Source organism: Pyxicephalus adspersus, chromosome 6 (assembly GCF_032062135.1).
Source record: "Pyxicephalus adspersus chromosome 6, UCB_Pads_2.0, whole genome shotgun sequence".
Classification (NCBI taxonomy): Eukaryota; Metazoa; Chordata; class Amphibia; order Anura; family Pyxicephalidae; genus Pyxicephalus; species Pyxicephalus adspersus.
This window is the reverse complement of record NC_092863.1, coordinates 7,674,950-7,691,564: the sequence shown is the minus strand read 5'-3', so window position 1 is coordinate 7,691,564 and position 16,615 is coordinate 7,674,950. Positions and strand designations below refer to the sequence as shown.

The window sequence follows — 16,615 nt, the reverse complement described above, 5'->3', positions numbered from 1 at the left end:
GTGTGGCCCTGTATCACCCATGGGGCCCCTGTATGGGTGGTTCCTGTGTATGATTTGGGGGTGATATCCGCACACAGCCCCTCCCCCCCTGTTTCTGTCATGAGAGGTGAACCCATAACGGGGTCTCCGCGCTCCCACATTAAGGGCTCTGTGCCCCTCCCCCCTCAGGTAAGGTTTTCTCGCCAGGCTGGCCGTGTCCCCTGCTCTCCCCGCAAACACCACACGGTGGCGGTGTTTCCTCGGGGTGACCGGTCCGCTTGTTTCCCCCCAGCAGCGGGAGGGTTAATGCCGGCCTCTCCCACAATCCTCCGCGCGGATGCAACGTAGCCGGAAGATGGCGGCTGGGGGACACTGACATCACTCCACATCACCGAGAGCAGCGAGCCCGCACCGGCGTCACGTGACCAGGTAAACCCCCTGCACACCGGCCCGGTGATATCCCCAGCCTGGGGGTGCCCCTCCCCCCGGGGCATTATATGTCAGAATTGTGTGATATGCCCAGCAATAATCTGCCCTGTCCATCCAATGTATGGGGGATGGGGGAGACAGCCCCACATCTGCCCCCATTAATGAAAAATATTATTATTACTACCAATGGGACGATTGGAATTGTATGGAAATTAGGAACCGACCAATCACTGGGGGACCATATCTGATGTGTTGGTGAATGTTGAGTGAACGTAGTTGTTTTGTGTGAATATCAGAATGGAAGAAGCTGAATGGGACTTCCAACCAATCAGATAATAGCTTGTGTCATCCATCCTAAAAGCTTGACGTACATGGTACAATCTGATTGGACGTCATGCTACTACTATATGGTGCCCCATGTGATCAATCAATGTAACGATCTGATTGGCTCTCGGTGACCCCTCCTAATAATTGATTTGGATCGGTTGGGTCAGAATTTTATCAAAATTATTTTCTGGACCTGGAAGTCTGTATTGTTGTGTGCGATATTGGTGTGATTCTATCGAATCGGGGAGGAAGGGCTCCAGAAATTAGGGCCACAGGGGCCAACCATGGAGTACTGAGGTTTCCCAAGGTGGGTCAGAAGTGACTGACATGGCTAACCATGGAGTACGTTGATTTTTTCAAAGTGGGTTGGAAATGAGGGGCCAAACCATAGGGTATTGTGGTTTCCCAGGTTGGGTTGGGACTTTAGGAGCTTTGTGGTTTCCGAAGGAGGGTCCGAAAAGACGGGGCAAGAGCCAACCACAGGCCAGCATGTTGGGTTGGAAATAAGAGGCATGGACCAACCATGGAGCACTGAGGTTACTTACATTGGTTACAAATGAGTGACGTTGGAGCTTTGTGGTTTCCCAAGGTGGGTCAGGAATGAGGAACAAGGGCCAACCATGGAGTACTGAGGTTTCCCTAGGTGGGTCGGAAGTGACTGACGTGGCCAACCATGGAGTACTGATGTTTCCCTAGGTGGGTCGGAAGTGACTGACGTGGCCAACCATACCATGGAGTACTGATGTTTCCCTTGGTGGGTCGGAAGTGACTGACATGGCCAACCATGGAGTACTGATGTTTCCCTTGGTGGGTCGGAAGTGACCGACATGGCCAACCATGGAGTACTGATGTTTCCCTAGGTGGGTGGGAAGTGACTGACATGGCCAACCATGGAGTACTGATGTTTCCCTTGGTGGGTCGTAAGTGACTGACATGGCCAACCATGGAGTACTAATGTTTCCCTTGGTGGGTCGAAAGTGACTGACATGGCCAACCATGGAGTACTGATGTTTCCCTATTGCTGTGTGGTCATACAGCCTTTGCAAGAAATGAGGGACATGGGCTGAACATGATGCCCTGTGGTTTCAAAGAAGGTTATGGGGCTCCCTGTGGTTACAATATGCTGAAGAAAATGTGACCCTGGAAATGGGGGTCATGCTGAACTTATAACACGTCTTCTGTCTTGCAGAGCAATGGCCAGTCCTCGGACAAGAAAAGTCTTGAAGGAGGTTCGAGTACAGGATGAGAATAATGTAAGTAGTCAGCTTCTGTTGATCTTGGTGGTGGTGATTATTGGTGGACCCTCATAGTGAGGCACAGAAGGTGGGAAAGGAATGGCCTAAGAGGCTAAGACCAGGAGAATTCCTTATCAATGGAGGGCTGTTACATTACACGGTGACATCTGATCATAAACCATAAACACGTCTCTCTCTCTCTCTTCCAGACCTGCTTTGAGTGCGGGGCATTTAACCCTCAATGGGTCAGCGTCACTTATGGTATTTGGATATGTCTGGAATGTTCTGGAAAACATCGGGGGCTCGGAGTCCATCTAAGGTAAGAGTTCTTTATCAAGAGAAAAGCCTCTCCTAAATGCCCCTCTCCCTGGCCATGTTCTGCCCTTCTACCACTCTCTGCCATTCTCTAAAAATAATTGGCAATTCTGGGCATGAAGGATCATGTGACTTAAGCCATGTGACTGCGCCAGTGTTTGTTTGTTGGCATTGTTACATGCCATGGGATGGTCCTCAGGATTTTCTAAGTTCCATCTGAAGGCTTCAGCCCACTCAAGATTGCTATTGCCAAAACTCCTAGAAGCTGGAATGCTATTTTCTGGCAACAGATAATAGGACGAGTCTATCATTTGCAAAAAAAAAAAAAAAAGGCTCACACCCTTTGCTACCAACACTAATCTCCCCCTGGCTCTCCTGCCACCCTTCTTCTGGAGCCCTGGATAAGATCAGTGTTGGTTGGTGTTGGAGCTACTATAAGTCTACAGACCTCCCCTCCTCACCCCCACCTAAGGGTGCTCTAGCCTAGACCACATCACAAGAAGGACAAGAACAAGGGCAAGGTCTCCTCGTCCTCCATACCAAGCAGTACCATGCCTGATGTAACTTCATTGTGTATTGTTAATATCCTTCCAGATTCAGTTGTTGATGTTTTTGGCTTCCTCCTAGTTTTGTCCGTTCAGTCACCATGGACAAGTGGAAGGATATAGAGCTGGAGAAGATGAAGGCTGGAGGTAACGCCAAATTCCGCCTTTTCCTGGAAACACTGGATGAATATGACCCATGCTGGAGCCTACAGGAGAAGTACAACAGCCGAGCAGCAGCTCTCTACCGTGACAAGGTGACTTCTCATCCAGAGGCCGCTGGTCACTCTTCTGTGCTATGTGAAATATTGTCAGACCTTGAATTTTTATCTTAATTTGGCAAGGTAAAGGGTCAGCCCACCCAAAATGGTTGTCAGAAGCTGGAGCGTTAACACCCTATATCTCTACACCTGGTGCGTCCATCATGGGGGGTTTATTTTACATTGGGGAGAAAGTAACTGAAGGGGGTCGGTGGGGCACCCAAGAATGATCAGCACAACCATAACAGACCCAAGGACATCGCTGGGACATTTAGCAGGATGGTCTTGGCGTTGGTTGTCCAGACTCTAGAATAGCTTTCAAAACTGAGCAAAAAGAGAAAAGTTGGAAATAAGGATCGTGCGCCATAGAGCACTCTGGGTTGGAGCTGAGAAACATAGGGCAAACATGGAGAACAGTGATTTTTCAAGGTTGGTCAGAAATTAGAGATATGGGCTAACCATGAAGGACTGTGGTTTGCTTTATTTGGTTTTAAGGGGGGGGCATAGGACAACCATGGTACACATTGCTTTTTCAAAGTAGATCAGAATTGAGGAGTACGGTGTAACCATGGAGCACATTGATTTCTCAGTGTGGTTTGGAAATAAAGGACATGGGCCAACCATGGAGCACTGTATTTTCTCAAGGTGGGTCGGAGATGAGGGACATTGGCTAACCATTGTGTGTCGTGGTTTTACAAAATATGCAAAAAAATTAGGGACGTAGGCCAAACATGATGCATATTTTAACTAACTAAAAACCTTAAGGATTTTTATAGAATTTATATTTATATTGACATTTTTTAGATTGCCACGTTGGCTGAAGGCCGGGAGTGGTCAGAGGAGACATCTTCAGCCCGAAACTGGACTCCGCCACAGCCAAAAATGATGGGCGGCTCGTCTCACCGGTAAGACACTGGTCATGTAATGTGTTTGGTCTCCTGGGGCGTTGTAATCCTTAAACAAAACCAATCTATGTCCTTTTCCCCCTTACTCAGGTCTAATGTAGGAGGCGGTAACAATGGAGGCAGCTCTGGGGACAAAGCATTTGAGGAATGGTTGAACGATGACGTGGCTTCCTATCAGAGGTAAGATCTGTTCAGATATTTTGTAACCCATATTAACAAAACTTTGAATGACAACTGCAGGCTTGTTTTGGGGTTGCTCCAGAAATGAGCAAAACCGGTTGTCAGGTGTCCCTTTTAAAGACTAACCTTAGCATTAGATCAATAAAAATATCAAGAATCTGGAGCTGCCCCTGCACAAAGTCATTTCTGCCGGTGGATGGGGCACCTCTTCTTGACCTTCATCATTCAGCTTGCTTCTTATAAGTCCAGACCATCATGGACCTTCCCTCTATGGGTGAGCCATCACATCGTCCTAGGAGTGAGCCATCACATCGGCCTGGGCACACTTGACTTTTTTTTTTTAACGTGTAGGGATAAACAGATAACTTTGTTCTGCAGTGGCGGTGGTGCCGGAAACCAGGAAAATCGATACGTTGGTTTCGGGAATACTGTTAACCCACCGAAGAAAGAAGACGATTTCTTGAACAATGCCATGACCTCGTTGTACTCGGTAAGAGAGAAATAACCCCATCTACCTAACCAATATTCTAATTTTGTTTGGTGTTGAGTAAGGCAAAACATTTTTTATCTTTTCCTGTTAATAGGGCTGGAGCAACTTCACAGTAGGGGCCAGCAAGTTTGCATCTGCTGCCAAGGAAGGTGTAAGTGATGCCCTCAGAGGCTGGGCTCTATGGTGGCCTAACTATAACTTCTCTGTTGTGTGTAGTTGTTTGGGATATATTGGCCTAGAAGGCATTTTTCAGAGGATCAGCATGGTAAGCAACATTTCAGTGTCAGCCCCCATGTTCTTCTTATGACAGGTTTGCTTTAAGCAGCTATATACACAACTGATATCCATATGTTGGGGGTGAGGTGACTTAGAACGTATGATCCTTTTTTTATCATGCTTAGGTGAAGCAATTCATAACTTCTTTCTATTTTGATTCTTTTCTTAGGCAACCAAGCTAGGATCACAAGCCACACAAAAGGTAAGATCAGACAGAAAGGGTGACAGGTTGTTCTGGTGCCTGGGGTATAGTACTGGGGTAATTATCTCTCCCTTGCCTTTGGGATTTAGAATTATTCTTCTGAATAGAAGGGCAAGAAGAAAATAAAATTTTGAGAGGAGAGCCTGGTTGTATGTGACCAGCCTTTTCTCCAGTATTAGATTTCTGCAGAATTAAGTATTGAGAACTTCAAGAGCCAATGCTTTATAAATGTTCTGTAAAGAATAAATGCAATGTTTAGTTTATTATAGTGAGTAGCTGTCCCTGTAGTGTAGGGGCTATTGGAGGTCTGTCCCTTTATATATAGTAGTGCATGGACCCTAATCAGAATGTTGGGACAGCTACTGATATTTGTAGAATGGCATTGTGTGAGTGAATTACTCAACAGTATCAATATGCCTGGGTGTGTTTTTCTCAGAATGTAACTTGGTATTAGGACACAATGAACTCTCCTAGCTATCTTTAGACTTTATGATAAAATGAATACCCTCATATTGTCCTCCTACCCTGCAGCTGGTTATTTTGGTCTTAAAATGATTTAAAACATTTTTTTACCCCCACACATTGAGGTGATAAAGTTATTTTCATGTCCAGCACTAATCAGCTGAAAATCTATCCCAAGAGTTGCTCAGGGTGTTGGGTGCTGCTCCTAGTTCCCAATGATTTCCCAGGGTTTGTTGCTTCTGGATGCCTAGGAGACCTAATGGACCAAATATATACAATCTGGAAAATTTGAGGAAGTCACGAACAGCATTCATTATCTTGAGAGTAAAAAGTAAAATAAAATTTACCGTAGGCAACCTCTCCAAGTTCCTTCATGGCGGTTCGAAAAAGCTTCTGATTGTATGTTGCAGCCTTCAAACCCTTATGTCATGTACCAGATAATTTAAAAGTGAATTGGTGGGGTTATTGAAACCATACTAAAGCAGCTTCTTCTCCCCCCACCCCCCTCATGTCTGCCGGCGTGCAGTTTTGGGGAGGGAACAAGCATTCAGCGGACTCGGTAATGGAGCCGTATTTGTAGGCATGGTCTGTGTATGGCTGTTGTAATTGTTTCATGTGTTGTACAGAAGTTCTGAACCTCCCCTTTCCACCCATTGTTTCCCTCCTATAGTTCAGTGCTGCAGGCTCGTTCAGTAAATCAAGGAGTACAGATGTCTTACAAAGTGCAATCCCCAATAAGATGTCAGAATCGCTTCAATTAAAGGGTCAGTCCGTCATAGGGAGGCCAAAAGTATGGGGAGTCTAAATGATTGAGTTTAGGGGTGTCATAGGAAGGATACGGCATGCAGAGATATTTGGGACAATGGTAATATCAGTTTGGGTAAAACTTTCCTGCTACAGTATAATTATGCCCCTATGCACAAAGGCTGCTCCATTAGAACCTAGACCTTAACGCCTGTTCAATCTCTTTTGGATGAATTAGAATGCTGGTTGTAAGCTATATCGTTCAGCATCCTCATCCAACATCACTACCTAACCTCGTAATTGAGCAGAAGTTGGTACAGATTTGTATTTTAGCTTCATAGGTTGGGGGTCATTCCATATTAATGTTTATGGCTTCTGTGAAAGGCTTTCCAACAAGCTCCTATAGGTATGATGGTCATTTTAGGTATCAGGCTTATGTTCCCCATAGGACGTTCCTTCCTAATACAGCATATCCCTCCCCTACTGGCCCATTATCCACAAAACCTACAGCCAGGGTAGTTGTAATTTCAGGAAGAGAGGCCAACATTGGCAACCTCCATACCCACTTCAACATTTTTTTTAGTAGGACTGATGCTTAGGAGATGGATTCTGATCGGTGTTACTGGACTTTGCACTTCATTAATGTTAGGGACCTAAAGTGTATGTAAAGCAATTATGGGAAGAGCTCATGTCTTATTTTTATTCCCTGTATCTGTACTTTTGGGTAGATTTTTCCCCTGAAAATAAATAATGGACATCAGTTCTAAACCATCACCACAGAGAAAAAAGGTTTGGCTTCACATACACTTTAATAAATCAATGCACAAGAATTATATAGAGAATAAGTTGTAGGAGCAGACGTTCTTCTCTCTCCTGTACTCTCCTGTCTTCTTTCTCAGCTTCTATAGACCATTCCTACATTCTCCACTCCTCATATCTGCCTGTCCTGACACTAGATTCAGTGATGTGGTCTCAGTGCATTGTGTGTCCTCTATATACTTTTATATTAGAACCACAGGTCAGCAGCGGCATTGTGACGTAAAGGACCCACCACTAACACCATGGTGCCAGATACCACATAACACCTTCAGAAGCCTGTGAAGTCCACACCAGGTCAGAGCTCTAGTGCTGGCACAAAAGAGACCTATACAATACAAGCCAGGTAGTTTCAATGTTTTGACATGTGGGTGTTGTTTCCCCATCTTCTATGCTGGCATCCCAACAGAAAGAGAATCATGCCAGCTGGAGCACCCAAAAAACCTTGGTCTGGTCTAGCAGCATCACAACACGGTTAAAAAGTTTCCATACACTCGATGGCCTGGCACTGCATATAGAGGAACCACTCTTATTATTAGTGGGGATTGGAGTTGGGGAGGATTGGGGTTGTCACAGAGTGAATAGATTATTGTACCCCCAGCATGCAGCATCATACAAGGGAACGTTACACTAGAGCTGGCTGGTGGGATTCAGTTAATGAATACCTGGAGTTATACAATGCCCAATTCTGCACCAATGAATCTCAATCATGTCGTTCTCACAAGTTTCTCACATGAATTCCTTTTCTTTCCAGTCCTCTGCTTCTTTTTTCTTTGCATGCAGTCTGTATGGCTCACTATTGTGCATGAGTTACTTGTGTCCTGGTCATTCAGTTGTGAGAAAAGTCTTGAAACCCTTGGAATTTTCTCAGGTGTCCTTCTCCATGTGTGCATGTTTTTTGTATCTGCCCCCCCCCCCCCCCCCGCCATGCTGACCTATTTACTCTTCTTTTTTTTTATCCCCCTCCCCGGATAGGCCTCTGAGCTAGGCCAGACCATTAATGAGAATGTAGTCAGACCAGCCCAGGAGAAGGTAACTTCACAGTCCGCACTGAATGCTATTGTAAAGACTAACACTGCTGGCCATGGGGCTCAGCGCGGTGTATATGTGAATCGGTGTCTTCTGTCTGTGAAGGTCCTATCCGTCTGTCTGCACCATGCCTTGTTACATTACATGTGCCACTGCGCTGTAATTACTATGCTGTGAGGGGGAAGTGTATGGGGGTAGACCCTTGGCCTGTCCTTCCAAATGCTATATATCTATAAAGAAAATATAAATAAATTGGTCATTTAACATGTAGCACAAATGTCCTTCAGCTACTGGGACTCCAAATGTTTTTGTGCAACCTACTTCGGAGAAGTTTATTGACCCTGGAGGTGAAGCTCAGTAAAAAAAAAAAAAAAGACATTTTTGTATGGGTACAAGCCTTATTACCCCAGATACCCTAAAACGTTTATAATGAAACAGAACCAGAACAGTGCCTATCTCCTCTACCTTCCTCCTCTACAGCATATGCTTTTCATTACAGGTGCTCTTTAATACTGGCTGTATAATCAGTGCTTCATCCATCGCAAGCCATTGCTTCTGTGCTAAGCTACCATTGGTCATTTTTTAGAAGTCATTATTAGAAGATATTGATTCTTACAGAGTTTTCCTATAGTGAAAGCAAAAAACAGAATATTGATTAAGATTCAGTTGTGGAAATCACTATCCACAGCCACCTTTACTACTTCTCCTTGCAATGGGAGAGCAGCTGATAGAGAATATGACGCCGTCACAGGCTATGTCCAGGATCATCTAGCCCAGGGGTGCCCAATAGGTGGATCGGAATAATACCGTTCGATCGCAAAGGCAACGCGAATAGATCGCGGAGCCCTGCCTTTCAAAATAAACTCTACCGCGCACAGGAGTTAGGCCCAAGTTTATATTGTTGGTAGGCCATTTTAACTTGACCAAAAAAAGTGTGGACACCCCTGATCCAACCCTTTCCTCCTCAGCCTGACCATAACTGATCTGCCCCTTCCATTGCTTGGATTTCAGTTCTTTTAACCGTGCAGGCCCCACATCACATGTGGGCATTACCTAGGGCAATCTTCATGGGCCAGCAGCCTGCGTAGAAAGGCCCATTCTGTCAGACTGACCCCTCCCCCCCCACCTATCAGCGCATATTGATATTTCTAAACCTTCTAATTGTCCCCTGCTTGTATCAGATCCAAGATTCTGTGATGGTTTTGGGAAGCTCTATACAGCACCTTGTAGGCTGTTTTTATTAGCCATGATCCCCCAAAGACCTTGTGAAGACATACCTGGGGTCCAACATGAGGTATGTATCAATATGCAAAATTCATTTTTAGGTAAAAACCTTTTCCTGTTTCAAATTAAGGATTCAGGGTCAACAAAATAATAACAAATTGAATGTCCGCTCTATGCCGATCCTAACCATGAAAATAAAGCTTACTTTTCTTATTTGATGTAAGCCCCACTTTGGACGATAACCTACCCACAGCTGCACACTTGTACCATTGCAATGAAGAGGAAGTAAACTGGCTTATAATAAGTAATGACTTGTTATTTTTTTTAATACAACTTTTTTTGTTTTTTTTAATACAATAAAGCTTGCTTTTGATTGCCTGCAGGGCCCTGTACTGGGTCTAGTATATTGTTAGCACTTATGGGGCCACCTTTGGCTAGCCATGCTTCTTGGCAATGAATCGACTAATGCTTCTTGTGCAGGCATGATTTATTAACCAATACCGCACTTCCTAACACCAAGACCTGCTGCTTTAATAAATGCAAGGAAACATCTCTGCACCCGATTGGCTTTTCGGTGAAGGGAATTTGTCCCCTCTGCACATCACCACCACCTCCACTAAATTCACCTCCCTGTGTATCCCTCTTACTCCCGCGTTCTAGGTGAAAGATGGCCGAATTTTAGAAGATGTCTCCACTTCGGTATCCTTTTTAGCTTCAAAGGTAGGAGGTGCTTGGATGGCACGGTTTAGCTGGACACCACATCCTATATATTAATCAGTTGCAAACAGACTTGTTATAGAAAACAAGAAATAACGTACAAGTACAACAAAGGCAAGGAGCAGCAATACTGCACAGCATAGAACACCCATGTGAAGATAGATTTCAGTATTTGGAGCATTACAATGCCTACATACCCCCAGTGCACATGGAAGGTCAGGGGTTGCTGGCATTAGTATGCTTATAATATGATCAGAGCACAGCTTGGATGTGGTGCCCACTCACGTGCCATCTTGTATTTACAATGCAAATGTCTAATCAAATATGTTTTTCTTTTCTTTACGCTGTCTTTATTGTGGATATGATGGTGAGTCCTCTATGTGTATTCCCTATCCATGATGTACTATTCCCAGCCTTGGTCACATTTCTCTTGGATTTTACAAAGCCCTGTGTTCTGCATTGTGCTTTGCAGCGCTCCGGTAGTGTCATCTGCAGTCAGTCCATCACATATTTGAAGTCTGAATGCTGAGCCAAGCATATCTTATGTATGTTATAAGGTTATATGCTCAACCTTATTTCCTGTGGCTCTGTTTGCTACTGGGACTGGAATGAAATGGCTCCAAACCAACCTGGCTTATAGACTCTTACATTCATGCGGTCACATGGGAGAGAGGGTAGTATCACCTATACTTAAAAGTTTACAGAAATTTCATTTCCATAGACTGTACTGTACAGTGGAGGAACAAAGAAAGTGTTCTGTGGAAGATAGGAGCATGATGAGCCATTTTGGAAAGGTTCACTGTCTGGTATCTAAAGATATAAAACCACCACTACTTTGCTATGTTAGACACCGTACAGTTAGCAGGCTGGTGGTCCATGTTCCCAACCTCCCATCCATTCCAGAGCTGCAGCCTTTTAGGCATTTGACAGATAGTGGTCATCTTAGCTGTGTTCCCTTTTATTCACCCATAGTCCCATAATCATTCGATGGATACAAAGCATGAGATGAGGAATGCAGGCAGCTAGGAAGTGTTAAATGATGGCTATGTTCTGAAATGGAGGAGACATGGGTCACCTGAGGGGGTTGAGTATAATACCTTTTCTGTTCTTGGTGGTTTTATATCCTAAGAGACCTGACAAGGTGTAATTAAAGTCCAGCTCTGACCAAGGGAAAGGGAAGGGTTAGCTTCATTCTTAGCATTTTATTGGTGGAGTAAGGCCACGTAGTGTTGGTCCACTTTAAAGCAACAGGTTTATTTTTAATTCCCTCCAGTGCTAATCACCTCACTCACCCATAAGTGCCAAGGGAGATACCTGGTAATTTGATTGATTAGCTTCTTAGACGTCAAACGTTTTTATATAAGGAAAGGGTTCTTATCACTTTGTAAAGTTTATGATTTAAAGCTTACACAGGCCTTCATCTCTTTTCTGTCTCTGTAACAGAGCAGTGGAGTGAAATAGTTAAATATGGTGGAGCAGGAGTTGTTTGAACCTATTAGCCCTAAATGGCGGGAATTGTGTTAATTTTAATTTTGTGGTTATGCTGTTGCTGATAAAGGCACCAGGCAGAATATAATCTTTTATCTCTTCTCTAGGTTCAGGGTGTTGGAACCAAGAGCTGGAAGGACGTCACTAGCTTTTTCTCAGGGAAGAGTGAGGACAACACAGACAGGTGAGTGATCAGACCTTTATATGCTTTTGTTAGCTTGACCTGTGCCCATAAAGTAGAGAAAACCTAGAGACAAGGATTGGCTGGATTTCCTTAATATGATTTTCTCTGTGCCATGTCATCATGTGGAGGTGGCCATCTTGGTAGCGGTGGTGGTGAGATAGTATGAGGACTGTCCTGCCTCTTCTTTACTGTAGTATCAGTAGTCCATTTTAGTCAGGCCAGGGTAGTTCGCGCTCCCCTTTATGTACTTTAGATATTTGGTGTGGTAGGTCATCTAGGCTTGAGTATTAGGATTTGTAAACTTGTCACTTGTCCGTCTTTGTCAATCTCATGCAATCTTCTTTTTATTTCCCCTTCTGGTAATCTGCAGCTCTCTACCTGGAGAAGGCTACCAGCAAAGCACCAGCGACGGCTACCAAAACGCCTCTTCGGGCAAATCATTCTGGGAGACATTTGGTAGCTCGGAAGAAATCAAAAAGCAGACCAAGTCGCCTAGCGGGGACAGCTGGACATTCCCAGAGAACACGGCGGAGAGGAAGAGCTCAGATAGCTGGGAGGTGTGGGGCTCCGGGACCACATCTAACAACAAGAACAGCAACAGCGACAGCTGGGAGAACTGGGAGAGCCACTGGGAGGCAGAGGGGAAGGGGAAGAAAGGGGGCAAGAGCCAGGCGCCCCCTACGGATGATGGCTGGGATAGCGCTAACTGGTAGAGCAGGATAGGGGAAGAACTTGATGGGGTGGAGGTGGAAACTCTTTATCGAAATACCCTAACAGTCCAGGCCAGATATAGTATATCCATTATATCCCAGGATGCAGACATGGCACCTCTTTTGCTACGGCAGTTGTATTAGAGTCATTGTTTGCCACCAAGCTTTGCTGGGATTGAAGAAATCATCTAAAGAATATTTATAGCTAAGAGTACCCACATAATTTATTTTAGATACCTCTTACTGCCTTTTAGGAAACATAAAAATCTAAACCTCAGTCTTAACTGAACAGATTTTACACCCCTCTACCTACCCATAATACTCTCTTTGTGTCCCTGCCACTCAACATTAGCCGTGGCGGCAAGTCACATGCTCTTTTCAGCCACCTATACAATACTTGACTTGTCTCAGCTCAGAGCCGTGGGGTATATCTGCTGGTTTTAGGTATGAAGAAGCATGTGATATGTGATGGCACTACATGAGCAATAGCACAGACTAAAATAAGCAGCATCTGGGTTCACCCAGAACCCCCTGAATGGGGCATTTGACAGTGACCCAGTCACCTTTTGGCCAGGCCTCTGGAGTTAGTTTGGTGCTGTTGATAGAAATCAGTTTGGATTAGACATAGGTTTAGGCCTGGGTGTGGGCACTCCTCTTCGGCATGTTACAGCTGGCAGGTCAAAGTAAGGTACAAATAAGTGCTCCATGCAAGCTATGCATACCATGGTGGGGGGGTGGGGGGTTGTAAGTAATTTCTGATAGTGCATCAGGTTTGGAAGCTTCTCCTTGTCATTTTTTAAATTGGCCTTTATTAGACCTCCTGTACATATCTGGCTGGGTCTGTTCAGGAAGGTTGGTGCACCCCCAAGTGGTCCTTCAAGAATCTGATCATCTGTTGTATGTGTGGTTGTTGCACCTTGTACCTCCATCTCTTGCAGCATAGTATTTATAAAGAGAGGGGAGTGGCCAGACCTGCCTCTTCCTCCTTTCTTCCCCTGCTGTCTTGGTGTGGTCTCCAATACCAATGCCAATACCAGGGTTCTAGTCTACGTGCAGTGGGCATTGTGCTTCAGTCTCCGGTGTGTAAGTGGCTTGGATGAGTTCAATCGTAACCCCCCTCTTGGGATATGATTCTTCCCCTCCCCCTCCCCTCTGTATACCTCAGAACAGCCTCAGTAGCATCTATTAAAATCTCTCCTTCACTAGAATTGTACAGAATGCATCTCGCATTTTTATCAGAATTACATCCTGATTTATTATTGGGTAGTTTATTTAGAACTTTTTACTTGAATGCTGCACATGTTATTTTTATTTAATGGCTTTTTGCAGACCAGTCCCCCCATAGTTTTTTAAATAGCGTGCAGTGCAGTTGGCAGCTTTGCTGAACAGAATTGAGGACAAAGTGAGTAAATATTTGCAGCCAATAGAAATGGAAAGTACCTTTTTTTTATGCATTAAAGTATGAAGTGATCCCTGTAGCTGTTATTTATTTTGATCAGCTTGAAAAAATTACTTACTGTTCCCCAGTGCAGCTTCAGTGCCCTTGGGCAGTGCCTATGCCAATCAGAGCCTAGGCTGACCAGGGGATGCACAAGCACTGAGCCTTGTTTGTGGTGGCCTAAGCATCTTTTATCAGCTTTATATGTTTTATTGCTTTGGCCAAAAAAACATACATTAAAGTTATCAGCCCCTCCTGCCCGCTGATGGGTGCATTTTTTTCGGCGTGCATTTATAATATCACTCCACTCAGATACAGCCATTGATTCCTATTATATGAGATGACCAAAACTCTACCCCTTACCCTGCTGCCCAGTTATTACCTAAACTGGGGGCCCCATATCAGAAATTTGTATTGGGATGTGCTTTATGCTGGCACTGCTACAACAGCAAGGACTGCATCTATGCTGCACCACACGGCACTTGTCATGTTATATTGTGATTATATCATGTCGTGGCTTGTGGTGTTTTCTATGCCAATAAAGGTTCCCAAGCCTTAGCTGGGCTTCTTTACAACACCCTGTAGGTCTGATGTAGCCCTGAAATAAAACGCACCCCCAAGTTCTATTTGGCTTGGTGGGGACACAGTCAGCACCAGCTGTCAATCTACAATCCCCACCAACTGACCCGCTGTGCCTGATCTTACCTTTACTTAGTGCTGCCATGGTATTGGTTGAGGCGTTCCTGCATGTCCGTGTGCATATAGCATGGCAGGGCGGGGATTGTAAATTGGTGTGGACAGCAAAGGTCCCCTGTAAGTGCCAGCTTTAGATGCAGCTCCCTTATAAATTAGCATGCAGCAGTTCATGTGGGGCATATTTTTTGAGCTGTAGGGCCAGGTAGTCACCAAGCTTTCTTCTCATTGTGCTGCTGTGTTCTCTCTGTGACAGCTGTGAAAGTCAGCTGCAGTTCAATCCAAGCTGTGATCACATAAAGTGTGGACTGTTACCCTAGCATAGGTTCCTCCTGGGCGGGGCAGTACCATACCATAGGTTCTTTGAGGGCGGGGCAGTACCCTGCACCAGGATCCTCTACACACACATTCATCACTTTATAAATAAAATATCAAGGTGTCAGAACTGAATACAATTCCATAGAACTGTCAATACAATGTCTTACATATCAGATAGGGATAAGTGCAGCAAAATACACACACACACACTGCAAATACACAATTGTCAGATATGTGGAATTGCACTGCAGCTGGCATCTCACAATCATCACAAGAGAGACTCCGATCATGGTTGTATTATCTAGAGGCGGGATCACCTTCACCATAGATGGTGTCACTGTGTATGCCATGTTTACATCGATAATTTGTACAATATTTTCAGTGTGATCCTTTATTTTGCTGTAAGATGAATTGCTCCTTTCAGCATGCTGTTTACGGGTCTTTCAAGGTCAGCAGATGGTGTGATAGCGCTCTCTTGTGGCCGTCACTGCTTAGCTTATGCTTAGGAACCCCACCCATGAGGAGTAAATGACAGTATATAGAGAATCAGGTAGGCGGGGCTTTACTGGATCACGCCGTCTAAGCAGAGCGCAGTTGTGATGGTCATGGTAGGAGATGAAAAAATTCTGCCGGTTATCGAGTGATGTCATGTGAAAAGAACATTCCCCCTGTGTATGTCTGCCAATCAGATTTTAGATTTATTTTAAACCCAGTTGCATTCCTAAGCTAGAGGTACTTGTTTACTTGGCGCTCTGTGTGCAATATTGCTGCTTGTCCTGGCGGGGCCGGGTAAGTCTGAAGTGGCCCCTGAACACTGCACTCCAATCGTACAATCCACTGTGTACATGCAGCAAATATAAAAAGATGATAGGGTGGTTATAAATCTAGAAACGACTCAATCCTGCCCCCTTGCTGCTAAACACAGCATTGCCTCTGAGGGCCTCATGGGCTGTCCTGCTGCTATTACACGAGCAGGGGGACAATGGTCATAAAAGGACAAGCGTGTCACCTCTCATATTTATTCCATTACCACTAATCAATATTTGGGGTGGAGAAATATGGTGACCGGCTTTAATCACATTGCTGCAATTTGGGCCCCCCCTCTTTATGTTGTGTCCGGCCTATGTGCTGCGGGGAGATGCACAAGGTTACTGTGAACGCACTTAGTATTTGGGGTCTGGAATACATGTCCCCCCCTTCCCCCCCGTATTCCCTCTTTCTGGTGCCTGCGTTTGTGTGTGTATGGAGTGCTGTATATCTGTATCCATTGCCATATTCCTTGTGATCGCTCTGCCCCGCCCATGCGGAGCTTCTGTTTTCCAAGAATTATGTGGATAATAAATGAAATATGACCAGCCCGCCTCCTGTCTTTATTTATAATGTCATTTAGTGGTGCTGTGTATTGGACTGTGCAGGTACTGAAGACACCCCCACTCTCTATATAAACCAGTTCATTCTTTGTTTGGGAAAGGGGAAGATATTTGTCGTTGCACAGATGACTTCCTCTCTCGTTTTTACCATAGCACGGGGGAAGGGGGCCCATGACTGGTAGGCAGAAGATAGTAAAAACCTGACCTGTTTTCTAAATAAATGTTTTAAATAAATGTTTTTGTTGCTGTCCCCAGAGAGCTATTCTATCACTTCCTGTCTGT

At 44.8% G+C, this 16,615-nt stretch overlaps 1 protein-coding gene across 6 annotated transcripts; it reads left to right on the top strand.

Moving 5' to 3' along the window:
- Nucleotides 1-218: 218 nt before the first annotated feature.
- ARFGAP1 (ARF GTPase activating protein 1) lies at nt 219-16,318 on the top strand. 6 transcript variants are annotated; one of them, XM_072414405.1, is made up of 14 exons: nt 220-408; nt 1,925-1,988; nt 2,180-2,289; nt 2,913-3,084; nt 3,892-3,992; nt 4,083-4,172; nt 4,551-4,662; nt 4,757-4,813; nt 5,108-5,140; nt 6,129-6,161; nt 8,138-8,194; nt 10,076-10,135; nt 11,728-11,804; nt 12,175-16,318. In XM_072414405.1, exons 2-14 carry the CDS (start codon nt 1,929-1,931, stop codon nt 12,515-12,517), a joined length of 1,305 nt encoding a protein of 434 aa, XP_072270506.1. In that variant the 5' UTR covers nt 220-408; nt 1,925-1,928; the 3' UTR covers nt 12,518-16,318. The 6 variants fall into 6 exon arrangements, with proteins under 6 accessions (XP_072270508.1, XP_072270506.1, XP_072270510.1 ...); XM_072414407.1 differs by lacking the exon at nt 10,076-10,135 and having other exon boundaries at nt 219-408; nt 11,734-11,804; XM_072414406.1 differs by lacking the exon at nt 6,129-6,161 and having other exon boundaries at nt 224-408.
- Nucleotides 16,319-16,615: the final 297 nt, after the last annotated feature.